Below are 17,801 nucleotides of genomic sequence, written 5' to 3' on the forward strand. Positions count from 1 at the left end.
AAATCAAAAATTTAAAACAATGCAAATGTTACCAAAAAAAACAGATTCATAAAACATAGATTCCATCATACCCTTCACTAACAACCCACCTCCAAAGCCTACACAAAGATTTTTATAACTTCCGCACCCTAACTCCATTTTCAAAACTGTTTCAAGTCACCAATAGAAAAAATTAATCCAGACAAAAGTGCATTTCACGCTAACAGTCAAAAAATCCTCCAAAATAGCCTCAAAATTAACTTTAAATACGAAGCACAATATCAAGGCACAAAAAAGGGGGAATAGAAATAAACGCAAGAACATGTGAAGCAAAGCGTCAAAAATTGACCGCCCAAGTCATTTTCAGCGCCCAGGGCTGGGCGCCGAAATTTCTGACGCCCCAGCCTGGGCGTTGAAACTCTCTGCCTGCCAAAAGTTTTCTTTTTGAAAGTGCTCGTCATTTTATCCGCACACAACGGAAAAATAACGAACACTTGGGGGGTACAGTACGTATCCAAATAGGTTTACCAAGAATATAGCTATCCAAATAGGTCTACCAAAATCCGGCATACTAGAACTTATTCTAAAGCTAGAACTACGTGTAGACACCTACTTTTGTCCCCGTTCCCGCAAGGGAAAGGTTCGATGATGAAAGCATAAAAACTCCACTTGACAACGCATCTCCTATAAAATAAACGAATCTCGATTCCCCATTTCATTTCACCCGAAACCAGCTATTTATGGAAACCTGCTAAAAATAGTAACTGCCGTAAAAAGTAGTTTCTAAAAGTGGCAAAATCATAAAAGATAGAAACCTGTCAGAATTAGGTGTTGCATTCCAACATAAATCCTAAATGAGATAGAAAACTGCGAGAATCCTATTCCTAATATGATTCGGAAATAAGAGTTACGTATTAATTGAAATCCTAACGAGCCTAGAGTTCGTAACGGGCCCAGACGCATTCCGTCACAAAATTAATACGCGCTAAAAGACTCGAATTAATCTCAAACTCTACGGATTTCAGGATTCCGAATTTGACAAAGAATTCGGCCCAGACATCACTTTCAACGCCCAGAGCTGGGCGCCGAAATCTTTGACGCCCAGCCCTGGGTGCTGAAATTACATGGATCTCTATTTTTAACGCCCAGCCCTGGGCGCCGAAATCTTTGACGCCCAGAGCTGGGCGCCGAAATTACCTGGGACGTGTTTTTTCCTAATTCTATCTTTCCACGAACTCTTCCCTATAAATAGGCCCCTAGTTTCGACGTGAGTACTAGTCAGGGACGCATTTTCAGCGCCCCTGGCTAGGCGCCAATATTTCTCACGGCCACTGCTGGGCGCTGAAGTTGCTGCCTGGCCTTTTGGTCAGGCACAGCAGCCTCGGTGCCCACGCATGAAGAAAATACGTAGCAAAAAAAAAGACTTTTCGTAAAAACAATTGCTACGAAGGCGTATGAAAAAGCACTCGATTCTAAAAGCGACTTGTAAAAAAATAAATAACTCTTTGTGTCGTTGTTAGGCCTCCTACGACGACGATGTTCGGCACCAAAGCCGAGCATGCTAATTAAACCTTGAATGTCACATGGGCGAAGTATTCAAAAAATAAATGTTCGAATAAAGTCTTCAAAAAAAATAAATGTTCAAATAAATCCGAGTCTAGACTAGGCTATGCCAAAGTACAATCCAAATCCTAAGTCTTAGTTGTCTTATCCATAGAATCGGTCCTAATGCTTGGTGTCGTTCTACAAGTTAAAAGGTTAAACCATATTGAGTCTCCCCTCCTAACATTCGAATCAATGAGCACCCATATGTAATTGTCATCCCTTGCTAAGAATCCACGGCCTCAATACTCTCTCTCACCAATAAGAAGAACATATTATTTAATTCAAGTATTTGCAAAATGGAAACAGTCATATTCTGAAAATCATTCCCCCATAGTCGCACAACCCCCAAAGTGAACCTAAGGTGTCAATACCATTGGCAAAGAAAAAAATTAATGGCCTCAAGGCTTATAATCACATTGGGTCACGACTGTCATAGTCCTCTCGAGTCACTCGCTCCTTGAAATACTACTAAGTACGGACTAAAAGATTTTCAATGTAATTCTTTCGTTAAATTTCAATATGGTAGAAACAACATTTTGAAATCTACGCTATTTGCACATTTTAAGAAACGACTAAATACGCTTGCAAAGTAAGACAATTTAAAGGTCCACCCTAGGCCTACTAAAATTAAAGGTCCACTATAGGCCTACCAAACGAGGCTCACTCAGTCTCGCCTCGTGACTCAAAGACCACAACCATCTACCTTTTAGCCCAAATTAAAAATTGAAGAATTTATGTTGGGGAGGAATCCCAAGAAAAAAAGAAAGAAAGAATAGAAAGAGAAAAGGGAGAGCGAAAAGAGCAAGCCAGGGAATACTTATCCCGTAGTGCGACATTTTAACGAAGGAAAAGAATTGAGTCAACCAATCCAAATCATAAAATTCTACGATCCTAGACGCCTTCGCTCTGGGGTCCCTGTTCAGCTCATTTTAACCTATCCATGTTCTCATTGCCATGACCCAAGAAACCATTACCTCGACTCTTGTTCTTGAACTCGTTGTCAACCGCAAACCACGCACGGCCATTGACACGTGCGTCATACCCCTTATTTCCAAAACCTTCTCTTATACCACCATTAGCATAATGACCATATAACTTGTGTAGATACATCCTGTTGATATACCCTTGAGCCGTCCCCATGATGCTCATTGGCCTTGGTTGATGTAAACTCGTGACACTAGCACGAAGCTGCAAATCGTGAGCCCTAGCAGATATAATCCTCATTCTTGACCAACACCTATACAAATTCTCCTATCTCATTCAACCCATCTTTCAAGCCGTCTTGAGTCACAAATAAAAAAGAGACAAATGAAAAGTACATTCTACGCTCAACATAAAAATATATATAAAAAAAAAATTGTGAATAATAAAAAAGGAAACTTTGCAAAGCGCCTCTAAAGTTAGTCTGAAAAGGGAAAAGAAGCATTTAGCGCACCAAAAACGATCCGCCCAGAAGTCATTTTCAGCGCCCAGGGCTGGGCGCCGAAATCTTTAGCGCCCTTGCCTGGGCGCTGAATCTCTCTGCTTGCTAAAATTTTATCCGCACATACACGGAAAAATAACGAACACTTGGAGGGGTACAACACGTATTCAGACATACGTACCATCAAAAAATACATGTACTAAAAAAATATAAAACAAATTTTTTGGCTTACGGCAAGGCAGCAGATTTAAATAATAATAAACTTCACTTATTCTACCGTTTCAAATAATATGTTTCCACCTCAGAACATACTTATCAAATTCGGCATTCTAAGAAACCATTTTCTAGGCTAAGAACTATGCAAGACCTGATTCCAAATTAAAGTTATTTAAAGCGGATACGTAGGCAATCCATGATTCGGTCCAACCAATTTGCAAAAATATTAAAAGCCTATAGAATAACAAGAATAAGAAATAGAGTCCCTTATTGAAATTTAATTACTTGCAACCCAAGTCGAAAGAAAAATTTAAGTCAAAAGAAGAATCCAAGTCATAAAGATGCCAAAATTAATGAGCACACATCGAAAAATAATAAGGGCACGTACCCTCGCCATAAGGAGCACTCACACTCCTAGGCACTTAGCCAAGACTCAAAAGATCGCTTTGTCTCAATTGAATGGGGGCTAGCGCAAGCGTCCATGACCTCTAAAGTACTCGACTTGACCCCCCCCTAAAGCAAACTAACTCACTTAAAGACTTTCTTTCACCACTAAACATAGTCGTTCGCTTAAAGACCTTCTTTCACCACTAAGACACAGTCATGATCGCCAACAAGTAGTAAGGGCAGTAAGCTTGCAATAAAGAGGATTGTTCTACGGCATCGCCCCATCGTTCCTTCGAACTCAGGGCACCCGTTCATGGTAATTAAAATGCTTGCTAATCCCCTTTGGAAAAAATCAGACATTGTTAATAGGACTTGGCACTTAACCAAGGCTCACCCTACTCAGACATATGACACGGGCATCTAAAATCGAAATCTAAAAGCATCATTAATGGGAAGACATGATAGCAACTGGGGGCTAAAAAATTGAAATGAAAGAGCTAGGGAAAGAACTAAGTATACCTCGACCTTTTATACAGACATACACCAAGTAAATCTAAGTCAATTTGAAAACGGTTTATATTCCCGCAAATTTGGAAAAGATGGCCCTAAAAGCCTAAAGCATATGCCAAACGGGCACAAGTATGTCTTGACGCCTGCACCCTGGCTTCCAGCAAATCCTTAGACAGCATTCCAAAAATTATAACAGTATTCACTCCTGTAATCTTGTACGAACCCTTCTATAAGTCAAACTTACTTAGGACACCTCGGATTGTACATAGTAGGACTTGAATTTCGAATAATTTTCAAAGACTTCTTCGAACATAATAAAGTGTCATTGGTTTAATCTAAGTATGCATTTATCTCGATGCTGCAAGTGAGTCAAAAAGATCTATAAATATGATTATGGGTAAAGAAAGGCACCTAGCTTTTGGCCAAGGCACACTTCAACGTATGATTACCTTGACCATGGCAATGTCGCACAATACGACATTTACAAGAAAAGTAGCAAATTACTACCCGAACGTACCTCGCACTAAACGAGTCTGGTTCAAACTATTCATGATCCATGTCACCATGAATGCATAAAGACGTATGCAAAGCATTATAGCACCAAGCCAATCCCGTACCTACAATTGGGGGCTTGAGAAAAACACTCTAAAAATGCTCGAAATGACGATTTTATCGTAAATTCGCGACGCTAATGCTATACATAGGGGCTCAATCCTAAGCTTTAATCGTGCAAAATGAACCTTAGAATGGCTAGAACCCCCCCCCAAATTCTAAGCACTACTTAGAATATATAAAGTCACCCCACTAACAAGGGTAACTGAAAATCACGAGTCACCAAAACTCCGATCAAACCACTGCACATAACGCTCGCCCTATAAAGCGCCCGTTACACAGTCTACACCGTTCCAAAGCAAAAGCGAAAGAAAACAATACTGTCAGAGATCTGCCCAGAAATCATTTTCAACGCCCAGAGCTGGGCGCCGATATCTTTAACGCCCCAACCTGGGCGCTAAATCTTTCTGGTAGCCAAGTTTTGCCCAGATATAAAAAAAAAAAGAAACACCTATGAATCCTCGCATCGAACGAAGTAATAAGACGTGCAAACCCATGCAGAAAAATGCCACACTTGTTCGGACACCTGAACAAGGCATGATGAAATACTCCAATGCAAAAAATAATAATATCCCAACACCTCGAGAAATGTTCTAAGACACACCGTTAGGCCACACAAGCCTACGTCGCACCATAAGTTCAACCGTACCACGGTACAAGTCTAAAAGAAGAGTCACTAGTAGAAAAAACCCTTATTGCAGCGGGCTTTTAGACCCCTGTTGCAGCGTACATCGTATGCTGCAACTGGGGGGCCTGCAACAAGTTTGAACTTGTTGCAGCGTACAATGTTCGCTGCTAAAAGGGGTTTTTTGCAGCGTACATATGTATGTACGCTGCAACAAGTGCCAAAAAATTGGCAAAAATTTGGACTTGTTGCAGCGTACATATATATGTACGCTGCAAAAGACTCAACTTTTTGCAGCGTACATTTATTTGTACGCTGCAACAAGTCTGGAATTTTGCGAAATTTTTTTCCCTTGTTGCAGCGTACAATATATATGTACGCTGCAAAAAAGCACTTTTGGCGGGAAAATTCTAATTTTGTTTAGGGATACCTAGAGTGCCTTGCACCAAATATAGAAACCTGTCAAAACAATAATAGAATAACGCAACCTGTATAACAAATATAAAAACAACAACTGGAGTTTTGTATACTATATATCCCAAAACCAAAGTGCACATATTACATTTAAATATATGTTCCAATTTCAACATAAACATACATTTTAATATAAAATTTATTCTATAACAACTAAACCAACTCGATCCAGCGCGCTAAAGCCAATAATAAATACTTGCTGGTAAAAAACTTAGCCCATTGCTCACGAACCACATCAAATTCCTCGCATAAGGCGCAATCCTCGGAGTGTAGACCTTTACAAAAACAGAAATTTAAATTAAACATTAGATTAAATACAAATTAAATATCACATTTTAACATTCAAGAAACTAATGACAATGTCCTAATAGTCTAAAATGAGTCCTTAGGTTCTTTAGTTCAAAGTTGGGAGCGAAAATGTCATTTTAGCCTAAATATGACCTATAACGACCCAATGACCCTATAGGTGCATAAATAGATTGGAACGAGTCTTAGATCGTTAAAATTATGCATATTAAACATGTAATAAGTTTTAAATGAGTCCTTAGGTTCTTTATTTTAAAGTTGGGAGCGAAAATGCCTTATTTTAGCCTAGATATGACCTATAACGATCAAACAAGCATTAAATGGGTATAAGTAGATTAGAATAAGTCCTAGAAACTCAAACTAAGCTTATTAATCATATAATAATTTAAAAATGAGTCCTTAGGTTCTTAAGTTCAAAGTTGGGAGCGAAAATGTCATTTTAGCCTAAATATGACCTAAAACGACACAATGAGCCTTAAATGGGCATAAATGGATTGGAATAAGTCCTAGAAAGTTAAAACTAGAATATAAAACATTTAGTAGGTTTAAATTGAGTCCTTAGGTTCTTTAGTTCATAGTTGGGAGCGAAAATGTCATTTTAGCCTAAATATGACCTACAACGACCTAATGAGCCTTAAAGGTGCATAAATAGATTGGAACGAGTCTTATAAAGTTAAAATTATGCATATTAAACATGTATTAAGTTTAAAATGAGTGCTTACGTTCTTTATTTTAAAGTTAGGAGCGAAAATGCCTCATTTTAGCCTAAATATGACCTATAACTATCAAACAAGCATTAAATGTGCATAAACAGATTAGAATAAGTCTTAGAAACTTAAAACTAAGCATATTAATCATATAATAAGTTTAAAATGAGTCATTAGGTTCTTAAGTTCAAAGTTGGGAGCGAAAATGGCACTTTAGCCTAAATATGACCTATAACGACACAATGAGCCTTAAATATGCATAAATGGATTGGAATGACTTCTAGAAAGTCAAAACTAGGCATATAAAACATTTAGTAAGTTTAAAATGAGTCCTTAGGTTCTTTAGTTCATAGTTTGGAGCGAAAATGTTATTTTAGCCTAAATATGTCATATAACGACCAAACAAGCCTTAAATGTGTATAAGTAGTTAGAATAAGTCTTAGAAACTTAAAACTAAGCATATTAATCATGTAATAAGTTTAAAATGAGTCCTTAGGTTCTTTAGTTCAAAGTTAGGAGCGCAAATGCCTCATTTTAGCCTAAATATGACCTATAACGATAAAACAAACATTAAATGTGCATAAATAGATTAGAATAAGTCTTAGAAACTTAAACTAAGCATATTTATCATATAATAAGTTTAAAATGAGTCATTAGGTTCTTAAGTTCAAAGTTGGGAGCGAAAATGTCATTTTAGCCTAAATATGACCTATAACGACACAATGAGCCTTAAATGTGCATAAATGGATTGGAATGAGTACTAGAAAGATTAAAATAAGCATATAAAACATTTAGTAAGTTTAAAATGAGTCCTTAGGTTCTTTGGTTCATAGTTGGGAGCGAAAATGTCATTTTAGCCTAAATATGTCCTATAACGACCAAACAAGCCTTAAATGTGTATAAGTAGTTAGAATAAGTCTTAGAAACTTAAAACTAAGCATATTAAACATGTAATAAGTTTAAAATAAGTCCTTAGGTTCTTTATTTTAAAGTTGGGAGCGAAAATGCCTTATTTTATCCTAAATATGACCTACAACGATAAAACAAGTATTAAATGTGCATAAATAGATTAGAATAAGTCTTAGAAACTTAAAACTAAGCATATTTATCATATAATAAGTTTAAAATGAGCTATTAGGTTCTTAAGTTCAAAGTTGGGAGCGAAAATGTCATTTTAGCCTGGGGTTGGATAATTTTAAACACATACTAATTCCAAAATATGCTACATTTTGTCAAGAAATGATCAAAAATAGTTTTAACGATCCCACGGCACCTCTCGGACACTCCTGCAAACTTGGAAATAGCTTTGGGCAACTCAAATGAAAGGGCATCGACAATAGCCTGTTAGAAACCATCAGAAGCCACACAGTTAAATTTATTGTGAGAGTTTTTGTAATTAAAAGGGAAGGGAAGAGAGGCTGGAAAAAAACATCTTGAGATTTATTAAGTAGATTGGTGGGAGAGTGGAGAACCTCTCGAATGTTCTCAGAGCTGTAGTTGTAAACTTACACTCTATCTATCAAAGTTACAATCTTTCCTCTATCATTGTGTTGTGTTTTGCTGTGAGTTGCGTAGCAGGTACAGCAGGTACAGCAGCAGCAGTGGGTGTATTGCACTAGACGGTGCCCTAACCCGAAACATCTAGGGCATGGCTACTCAATCCACCCCCTAATGTAGTTGCCATAGATGATGCATAACCCCAACACTTCTAACAATGTTTCACTTCTCACACATGAAGCTAGTTGTAATTTATAAAATGGTTGTTTTCTTTAGCACCATTGACCAAACCCATCAAAATCCAAAAAACAAACCCACAACAAAATTGGGTGCTTCAATCTTCAAAATTACACAAAACCCTATTCACACAAATTCACAAACAACCCTAAAAACCCTAAACTAGAGAGAATATAGTGAGATAAATACCTGATCAAGAGAAGGGTTTCAAAGGAAAGAGTGAATATGAGAGAGAACAACGATTGAATTGTTCTGGGTTTCTTTATCGTCAAAATCTGAAATAGCAGCATCAGAAAATGAGCTGAGAAACTCAACAATCCCAGAAATTACTTATTCCGATTGACGAAAATCACCAGCTTCAACTGCCTGCAACAAAAACTCAGTAAAGTGTACATAGTAAACATTGTTAAAAGAGTTTTATTCAGTCATTTGCATAAATTTGATCATAAATTTTAGAAGTTTGAAAGAAATGCGGGAGGGGACCTTGGAGCAGGAGACGAGGGATTGTTGAAGGCGAAGAATGAAGGGTTGCGGAGTTTGCTCCACTGCTGCTGACATTGTTGAAGTTGTGTGGAAAAGAGGTTCCAGTATGCTGGTTTTAGCGCGATTTTGTTGCTCCTGGGTCTGGGTGGAGCAAAGAGGGATAAGTAACTAAGATATAAAAATAACAAGAAACAATTGCAAAAAAAAACATTTTCCATACCTTCTGCATCTCTGAAGCTTAAGCTCTCGCAATCTGAATACAGCAGACTCCAGCTGCTTAAGTGTATCAGTAATTATGCTATGTGATTCTTCAGACTACGACAAACTTGGATGAAGTTCTCTAACAGTTTCCTTAAAGTACAGAACACAATGAGCTCAAATCCTTCAAGTGTACGATGACCAGGTTTAGATGATCACTCTGCAAGTTCAAAGATTAAATTAATGAAAGTTTCAGAAAGAAAGGTTTCCTGATAGATAAATAACCTTAACTGAAGTTCTGATTCCTAAGAAAAGGGATGAAAGTTCTGATTCCCCAATAGACAGCTCTGACAGATATTTCAGTTCAATGTTTGTGCTTAAATTGGCATGAAACCTCTTCATGATCCAAGTCTGTATCTCCTTGAAGAGATATGGAGTCCGATTTTCCACCTTCCCATTGAAGAAGAACACAGTGTTTGTTTCTCAATTGAATGAATATTTTTCCAGGAAAACCAATCTTGAAAGGAACAAACAATTATTGTATCAATAAATGGAATTCCTAATATATATACATTTGGAGAACATTCTATTTCGTTCCAAAATTTGCTAGTGCAATCATGTCAAACATATGGGATTTCGAACATCTACTACAGCCAAACATGAAACAATTACAATGATACATCTTGAATGAGAAAACCAAACCAAAATACCAGCAGATCCCAGAGAAACTATTTATTACTGTTGGGTAACCAATTCAGATCCCAGAGAGAAAATTCAACAAAAGCAAATCAACCTAAGAAAAATCCCAGAAACATATGCAAAAAAGGGGGGAAATGCCTGAGAACCCAATAAAAACGGGAATATTCCAGCATTTTGAATATAATTTTCCTCAATATAATGAACAAACTATATGACCATGGCAGAGGTGTTGATAGTGCTAAAATACTTTGTAACACAACTTCTCTAGCTTCCATACAAGAAAACTCTGAAGGGGAGAGAGTGGAAAAGCAAAGAAATTCAGAACCAAAACAAATATGGCTGATACTAATCCAGTAATCCCTACTGATTCATCAAAACTAGATACTCTAACTTGTAAGTTTTCTACCATGATCACAAACGCAAAATAACCCAAGAATAACCCCACAGCATACTGAACATACTGAGTATTCGCAGCCATTTCAACAACATACTGAGCCTACCATCTACATCTTGCTAGAGAATCCAATCCTCGACCAGATATCATGAATCTTCAGGTTGCTGCGAATCTTAAGAGCAGGAAAAGAATTTTCAGATATCAAAAGAAGATAAAATCTGAACACCAAAAACCCCTAAAAGTACCTAGACTTAGAAAATTCGTAAATTGACAGAAGGTAGGAATTTGAAACAACTAAAACCCCTAAAATTCGAATTTAAAATACCAAGACCCTAGACAATGCAGAAATTGAGAGAAGCGAATCTGAAACACCAAAAACCCTAAAAAAATCGAAAATTCTAAAAATCAAATTCAGCCCCAAATTATAGAAAAGAAAACCCTAATATACAATTAAATTCATCGAAAATTTTTAGTCACTAAGCCAATAATGGAACAACTTGTATAAATTCAAATTCTACAGAGAAAAAGAAGATGTAAAATTTGAAGAACTTACCTAGTACATATGGTGAGAGGTTGAGAGCATAACTGCAGGAAGGAGAGAGGAAATCATGAAGAAACGAAGTTCGTAGGAGGAGGAGGGACTGAGGAAGTTCGTAGGAGGAGAAGGGACTGAGGAAGTTCGTAGGAGTAGGGACTCGTCAGTGAATTTCGTAGGAGGAAAGAAAAGGATAGAGAGGAGGATAGAGAGGAAAGAAAAGAAAAACCAATATTGCAGCAAACTAATTTTTTACCCGGGCTATTGCAGGGGGCTTTTACTATGTACGCTGCAAAATGAAAGGTCTATTGCAGGGGGCTTTTACTATGTACGCTGCAACAAACTCTTTTGCAGGGGGCAATTAATTTGTACGCTGCAATAACCCTTTAAAGGGTTTGACCCGCGTTGACCTACAGGTTGTTGAAGCGTATTAATCTTTGTACGCTGCAACAAGGGGGCTGCAAAAGGGGGTTTTTCTACTAGTGAGTAAAGCATGTTGCACTAATGTAGGCACGACCAAGAGCACGTGTAAAAGAGGCAAAGACTACTTATCGCCCATGCAAGCCACACGACTTCTACATTAAGGATTAGAGGTAGCAAAATATTACCTACCACGGAAGGGATAGCTCGCACCTACACGAGCGGAACCCCAAGGCATCTTTCTCGAAAGAACCTACAAAAATCGTACGCCAAAAGGAAGCATCCCAACATGCATACTTGGGAGCTCCAAGCAACGAAACAACCATAGAAAAATAAAAAATCTCGAAGCAAATGTTTGAACAATCGAAAGGGCACGATGTTTGAGCCCACTTCATGAATGGACCTGACCCCTATCAAGCTTCTAAACAAACTATTCAAAATCAGTCATTGCTAAAAAAAATGATTCAAGCAAACTGATTAATGGACCGCACACAACGGCCATTCTATGAACGCTCGTTCGCACATACATATCATCATTCACGAACACGTTCAAAAAATATAGGAGCGATCAAAGTCTTACACCTCAAGGTATGTTCCTCGGGCCATATAGACTCGCCCGACTATTGCAATAACTGTACGCCTTAAGAGCAACAGTTCCTTAAAATAATCGCCCCAAAGCGACAAGCACCGTAGTCCACCAATCGGCTACGGCTTCTCAAAGAAAATCATCACGTTCTAAAAACAAAGAAAAAACAAAAGAAAAGAGAATACATAGAACTTCCAAGTGAAATAAACGAATGAACAAGAGGCCGACTGTGTCATCAAAAGACCAGCCCAAACAACACTTTCAACGCCCCACCTGGGCGTGAATTATTTCAACGCCCAGGCTTGGGCGCCGAAAATGAATCCAGGCTCAAAAGGCCCTAACTTCTATTTGGCCCTGCCATATTTCGGCTTGAAAATTGCCGATTTCTTCATTGAAAGTCGCACCTCACGGCTTTGTTAAGAGTAGCACACTACTATAGGAGGTCGCTCGCACATACGGGCGTGACCCCAAACATGATTACAAGACGCGAAAAACAACCGACGAGCCCCAACGCTTGGGGGCTCGCAAAAAGTGGACTCCAACAAGGAGCGCGGAATCAAAATCACATTCCCAGACTGCGCCACGCACCATATCATGTTTGGATATCTCAAAAAATATATTGTTAAACAAAAATATACACAGTGTGTACCCACTTATAGGACACATCTAATCAGGAAATATTACGACCCACCAACAGGTTGTAATCACCAAAAGCTCTTCTACATAGGCAAAATAAGAAATTCAAAATGGGCTCGCCCACCCTCCGCGGGCGGGGTCTGCGTCACTAGCCGCGCAGGTCCTCAGTTTTTCGAAGAATAAAGTCTTCAAATTTAAAATAGGCTCGCCATCTTCAGCCGGCGGGGTCTACGGCGCAAACCACGTAGGTCCTTATTTTCAAAAAAAAAACCAAAATTTCAAAACAGATTCGTCCACTTCTATCGGACGGGGCGTCCACCCTCAGCGGACAGGTTCGCCATCTTCAGCCGGCGGGGTCTACGTCACAAACAGCGTAGGTCCTTATTTTCAAAAACATCAAAAGATTCGTCCACTTCTATCGGACGGGGGGTCCACCCTCAGCGGACAGGTTTATCTTCAGCCGGCGGGGTCTACGTCACAAACCGCGTAGGTCCTTATTTTCAAAAACATCAAAAGGATTCGTCCACTTCTATCGGACGGGGGGGTCCACCCTCAGTGGACAGGCTCGCCCACCTTCAGCGGGCGGGGTCTGCGTCACTAACAGCGCAGGTCCTTAGTCGCTGCAGCGATAACTTTTATTGGTTTTCCCTTTTTCCAAAAATTAAAGGATTGGTTTGTTGGATTTTCCTTCGTTTTACGTCCTATAAAAACAAGGGGGTTTTCTCGTTTAGCTAGCCCTGAAAATGAGAATCTTTAAAAACGTTTTACCTCGTGATTGGGCTTGGCCAGGCCCAATTGCACTTTACAGCTTTAATTTCGAAAACATCTGTAGTTACTCCCAATGATAAAGTGAGGGAGTTTCTACGCATCTTTAGATCCTTCCAATGACAAAGTGAGGAAGTTTCTATACTTTCAGTTGACAAATCCCAATGACACGTGAGGGATATGTCGACACTTCAAGTGATGACCCTTAAGTCAAATGTTATCACTCGGGGGCTCGTGAGACCCTCGCAAAACAGGTCACATACACCATGGCTTGTGTGACGCACTCCGTCTAATACTTTGACCATCGTCTTACTCCAAGACTCAGTCAAAGTGGGGGCTAACTGTAGACACCTACTTTTGTCCCCGTTCCCGCAAGAGAAAGGTTCGATGATGAAAGCATAAAAACTCCACTTGACAACGCATCTCCTATAAAATAAACGAATCTCGATTCCCCATTTCATTTCACCCGAAACCAGCTATTTATGGAAACCTGCTAAAAATAGTAACTGTCGTAAAAAGTAGTTTCTAAAAGTGGCAAAATCATCAAAGATAGAAACCTGTCAGAATTAGGTGTTGCATTCCAACATAAATCCTAAATGAGATAGAAAACTGCGAGAATCCTATTCCTAATATGATTCGGAAATAAGAGTTACGTATTAATTGAAATCCTAACGAGCCTAGAGTTTGTAACGGGCCCAGGCGCATTCCGTCACAAAATTAATACGCGCTAAAAGACTCGAATTAATCTCAAACTCTACGAATTTCAGGAATCCGAATCTGACAAAGAATTCGGCCCAGACATCACTTTCAACGCCCAGAGCTGGGCGCCGAAATCTTTGACGCCCAGCCCTGGGCGCCGAAATTACATGGATCTCTATTTTCAACGCCCAGCCCTGGGCGCCGAAATCTTTGACTCCCAGAGCTGGGCGCCGAAATTACCTGGGACGTGTTTTTTCCTAATTCTTTATTGATTAGAACTCTGCAATTATATCTTTCCACGAACTCTTCCCTATAAATAGGCCCCTAGTTTCGACGTGAAAACACACAACAACACATAATATATTCTGAGTATTGACTCTAAACCCCTTAGCCTAAGCCTCTCGCTGCGAAACTGTTCACGCGTTCTGTCGCAATCGATCCATAAATCGAACAGAGCGTATCCTGTCCCATAATCGAGATTCGTTAAATAAAAAGGAGAAATAGCAAAGTCAAAGTGGTTAGTTTTCTGAGAACCGTGACGCACCTCTCAAGGGTGCGTCGTAACGTGTCCCTTTTCGATGATTTAACTGCTTTCCTCACCCTTTTTATGAACTGTTAAACTAACCTAATTTAGTTGTTCTATCACGCCTAACAAATATAATATTTTTGGGAAATCGGATTATCATGCTAGGTCCCTTAATGTTATTTAAATCAGATAATCACGATCGAATTAGTATTATATGTTGCATATTGCTAAAATCAACTCAGATTAGTTTAATAGTTAACGCATGTCCCTTCAATTATTTATGCTGAGCTAGTAAGGATATCCTGCCTCTGGAGTTATCGACGAGCGAATTACTCCTCTCGGTAGTTACAGTCCCCCGAACCCTCAATCTCTACCTTGCGGGTGTATATTGAGAGATCCCCACACCAGGGATCACAAGGGAACCTACGGCCGTCGTGGTCAAACATAATTGCACTCTCTTTATGTCACGATAACCGGGTTTTGTCAGTTTTTCTCATTGTCGTTAAAAACTGAATGGCGACTCCTATATTACTAGTCAATTGGGTGTATACTCACAGGAAATCCAATTACACTTGATTGAATATAAATAATCGTCACACCCACGAGGGACAAGGTCACGCATTAGCCTCGCGTTTTTTCGACCCCCTCACACTACCCGCGACCTGATTCTGACAAGATACGTAGGCAATCCTTACCAAGGATTCGGTCCAAATAAAAATATAATATGTTCTTTGCAAAAAAGTGTTAGACATATAAAATACATAAAAAAGAGGAGAAACAAAAATAAATGAAAACTAAAAATACGCCTTTATTAAAATAAAATAAGAAGGAAAACAGAGTGCTAAAAATAAAAACAAACACGACTGAAATAAATAGAGGGCACCTACACCCTAGCAAGAACTACACTACTCTAGTTCTTCTGGATCATCAAATAAAGTCTTGTAGAGGGCAATATTCGCAGGATCCACTCCCACAGTCCTCTGCGCTGCCCCAATGTCAATCTCCATAAGAACCGGCTCCTGGACAATAACTTCCAAAGATGCCAAGGCTTCAGAAACGTTCTCAGTTATAGCCCGCTCAGCCTCGAGGGCACAGGCAATGATGGGAGAAGGATTATTATCATCAACTAGACTAGCCGCTGTTTCTACAGGCGGCTGAGCCTTCCTAACCCATACATTGTTCCGGCGACGATCTCCGCGAGAGCTTGCATTTCTTTTAACAACAGCAGACCCCTTCATGTTAGGCATCTTTTTAGGCCTGAAACTAGAACGGGGAGGAACTTCCTTTCGCTTTCGATAAGGACGAGCTTTCACAGTCTTAACACTATAGGTACGAGGTTTGGCAGAATCAGGACCCTCATACTTAACACGAATACGAGGTATCAAAAGCTCAGCCGGCTCCCCATTACGAGCCTCGGTCCTCACATCTTTGTCATCGGAGCTCATCCACAACTTGTAGTTTTCAGAAAGACCCACAAAGCCATTTGTAGCTACGGCCCAACGCGGGAGACCATCATAATGCTTGGCCCACGCTAGGACCCGTGTTTGTGAAAAGGCCTCTACCTTAAGTGGTACCGTATCAGAAAAGGGGATAGTCTGCCTTAAACCATATTGACGCATGACTCGGTAAGGGAAAATATAAATGGGACGAGATAGCCCCAACAAAGAAACATAAACCGATACATCAGACCCCCCTGTCATAGTAGTAAAACCTCACCATGGTACCACCCACTTAATAGAACAAATGCCATAAGTAAAAAAGGAGGTCCATTCAGCCTCGTCCTAGCCTTGGTGCAAGTATTTTCGGTTACCCAAAGCTATAGGGCGATAATGTTTAGGATCGGCAGGAGCTTCCAAAAGTCTAAGCCGTTCCGCAAGCCAAATCTGCAAAAACAGGTACGATCGAATCAAAAGAATGAAAAGAAAGAAAAAACGGTTCCTGGGGCGCAGTTTCAACGCCCAGGACCAGGCGCCGAATATTCCAGCGCCCAGCCCTTGGCGCTGAAACTCAGCCCCAGGCAAAAAGAAATATATGCAAAAAAAAAAAATTCAGATTTGGCGCCCTTCTTCAGTTCATCCGCACTCAGCAAAGTCTCAGCAACAACCAACGGCATAATAGAATAGCAACTTTCCATCTGGCTAATCAAGGGGATCAACCTTATGTCACCGAACTCACCATTATTATTCGACAGCAAATAATGATTCAACAAGCAAAATACAAGGGCTCGAATGTTCAATTTTTGTTCGGTCATATTCTTACTAGGCCTAAAGTGATGTTTTACAAGTTTCGCCAAGTTAACCTTATCATCTACAACAATTTCAGCAAACATGTTATCATCTAGCCCTAGGAAAGCCCTTATGGTTGTTTTACCCTCTTCAATAGTGCCAGGGGTAACAGGAGTAGCATTAGTAGGATAACCAAGGATCGCAGCAAATTCATCAGGCAAAGGACATATTTCATTGCCCCGAAAGGCAAAAACATGATGATCGGAGTCCCAAAAGCTTAGGGCAGCATGCAGAAAGTTATAATCAATATTAATTTATTGTAAACCTCTCTAAGTGGTATTCTTTTAACAAAGCTTTTTCTGTGGGAGTAAGCGCCCGCAGCCAACGCCTAACAGTCCGTTGGAGTGAGAAAGTAGGGATCGACATGGCAAAAGCAGTGAATAATTAGAGCACAGCAAAAGGAGATAAAGAATTTGAGAGTGGTGGAAAATAAGGACGTATCTAGCCCCCTATATATAGCTGAACGCACCCAATGACATCCTGATCCCATTCGGAAACGTGTTAGGAAATCCGAAAATCAAATATTATCAGGAAAGGACTTTCAGCACCCACGCCTGGGCGCCGAAATGTTTAACGCCTGAACTTGGGCGCTGAAAGTGCAGCCCAAGGCCCAGATTTCACAAAACACGGAACACGAAAGGACTTAAGACCGTGTTGCTAAAACACGAGTCCCTATTGCAAGTAGGATCAAGCCCAAAGCACCTTTAGCTCCCAAATAAGAAAGGAAAAAATAATAACATTAAAACTTGGTCGAAACTTAGACTCGTCTCAGAAAATGCTTATGTACACTTTCAAAAAAAGCAAGTTAAATATCATGGTCATTCTTCGAAACACCAAAAATATGTGTCGTCAAGTCATTGGTTTTCCAAATAAAAAAATTTTTGTCTGTCAAAGGGTTAATCCGGGCCAAGCTAAAACCGGATGTCGCCTGAAAACTAAAGTCGCACTCCACGGCTTCGCTAAAGTAGCACACTACTATAGAAGGTCGCTCGCACAT

The 17,801-nt window shown here is 39.6% G+C and overlaps 1 protein-coding gene across 3 annotated transcripts; it reads right to left on the reverse strand.

Moving 5' to 3' along the window:
* Nucleotides 1-5,850: 5,850 nt before the first annotated feature.
* LOC130460938 (uncharacterized) lies at nt 5,851-9,791 on the reverse strand. Of its 3 annotated transcripts, XM_056828770.1 has the most exons (6): nt 9,654-9,791; nt 9,282-9,479; nt 9,062-9,202; nt 8,768-8,853; nt 8,118-8,185; nt 5,851-6,106 (listed from the first exon to the last, which is right to left on the reverse strand). In XM_056828770.1, exons 2-6 carry the CDS (start codon nt 9,288-9,290, stop codon nt 5,985-5,987), a joined length of 426 nt encoding a protein of 141 aa, XP_056684748.1. In that variant the 5' UTR covers nt 9,291-9,479; nt 9,654-9,791; the 3' UTR covers nt 5,851-5,984. The 3 variants fall into 3 exon arrangements, 2 of the variants coding, with proteins under 2 accessions (XP_056684748.1, XP_056684749.1); XR_008921163.1 differs by lacking the exons at nt 8,118-8,185; nt 9,654-9,791 and having other exon boundaries at nt 8,768-8,944; nt 9,282-9,631; XM_056828771.1 differs by lacking the exons at nt 8,118-8,185; nt 9,654-9,791 and having other exon boundaries at nt 9,282-9,631.
* Between the last annotated feature and the right edge of the window lie 8,010 nt (nt 9,792-17,801).

The sequence above is a fragment of the Spinacia oleracea genome, chromosome 5 (assembly GCF_020520425.1).
Source record: "Spinacia oleracea cultivar Varoflay chromosome 5, BTI_SOV_V1, whole genome shotgun sequence".
In the NCBI taxonomy this organism is placed as follows: Eukaryota; Viridiplantae; Streptophyta; class Magnoliopsida; order Caryophyllales; family Amaranthaceae; genus Spinacia; species Spinacia oleracea.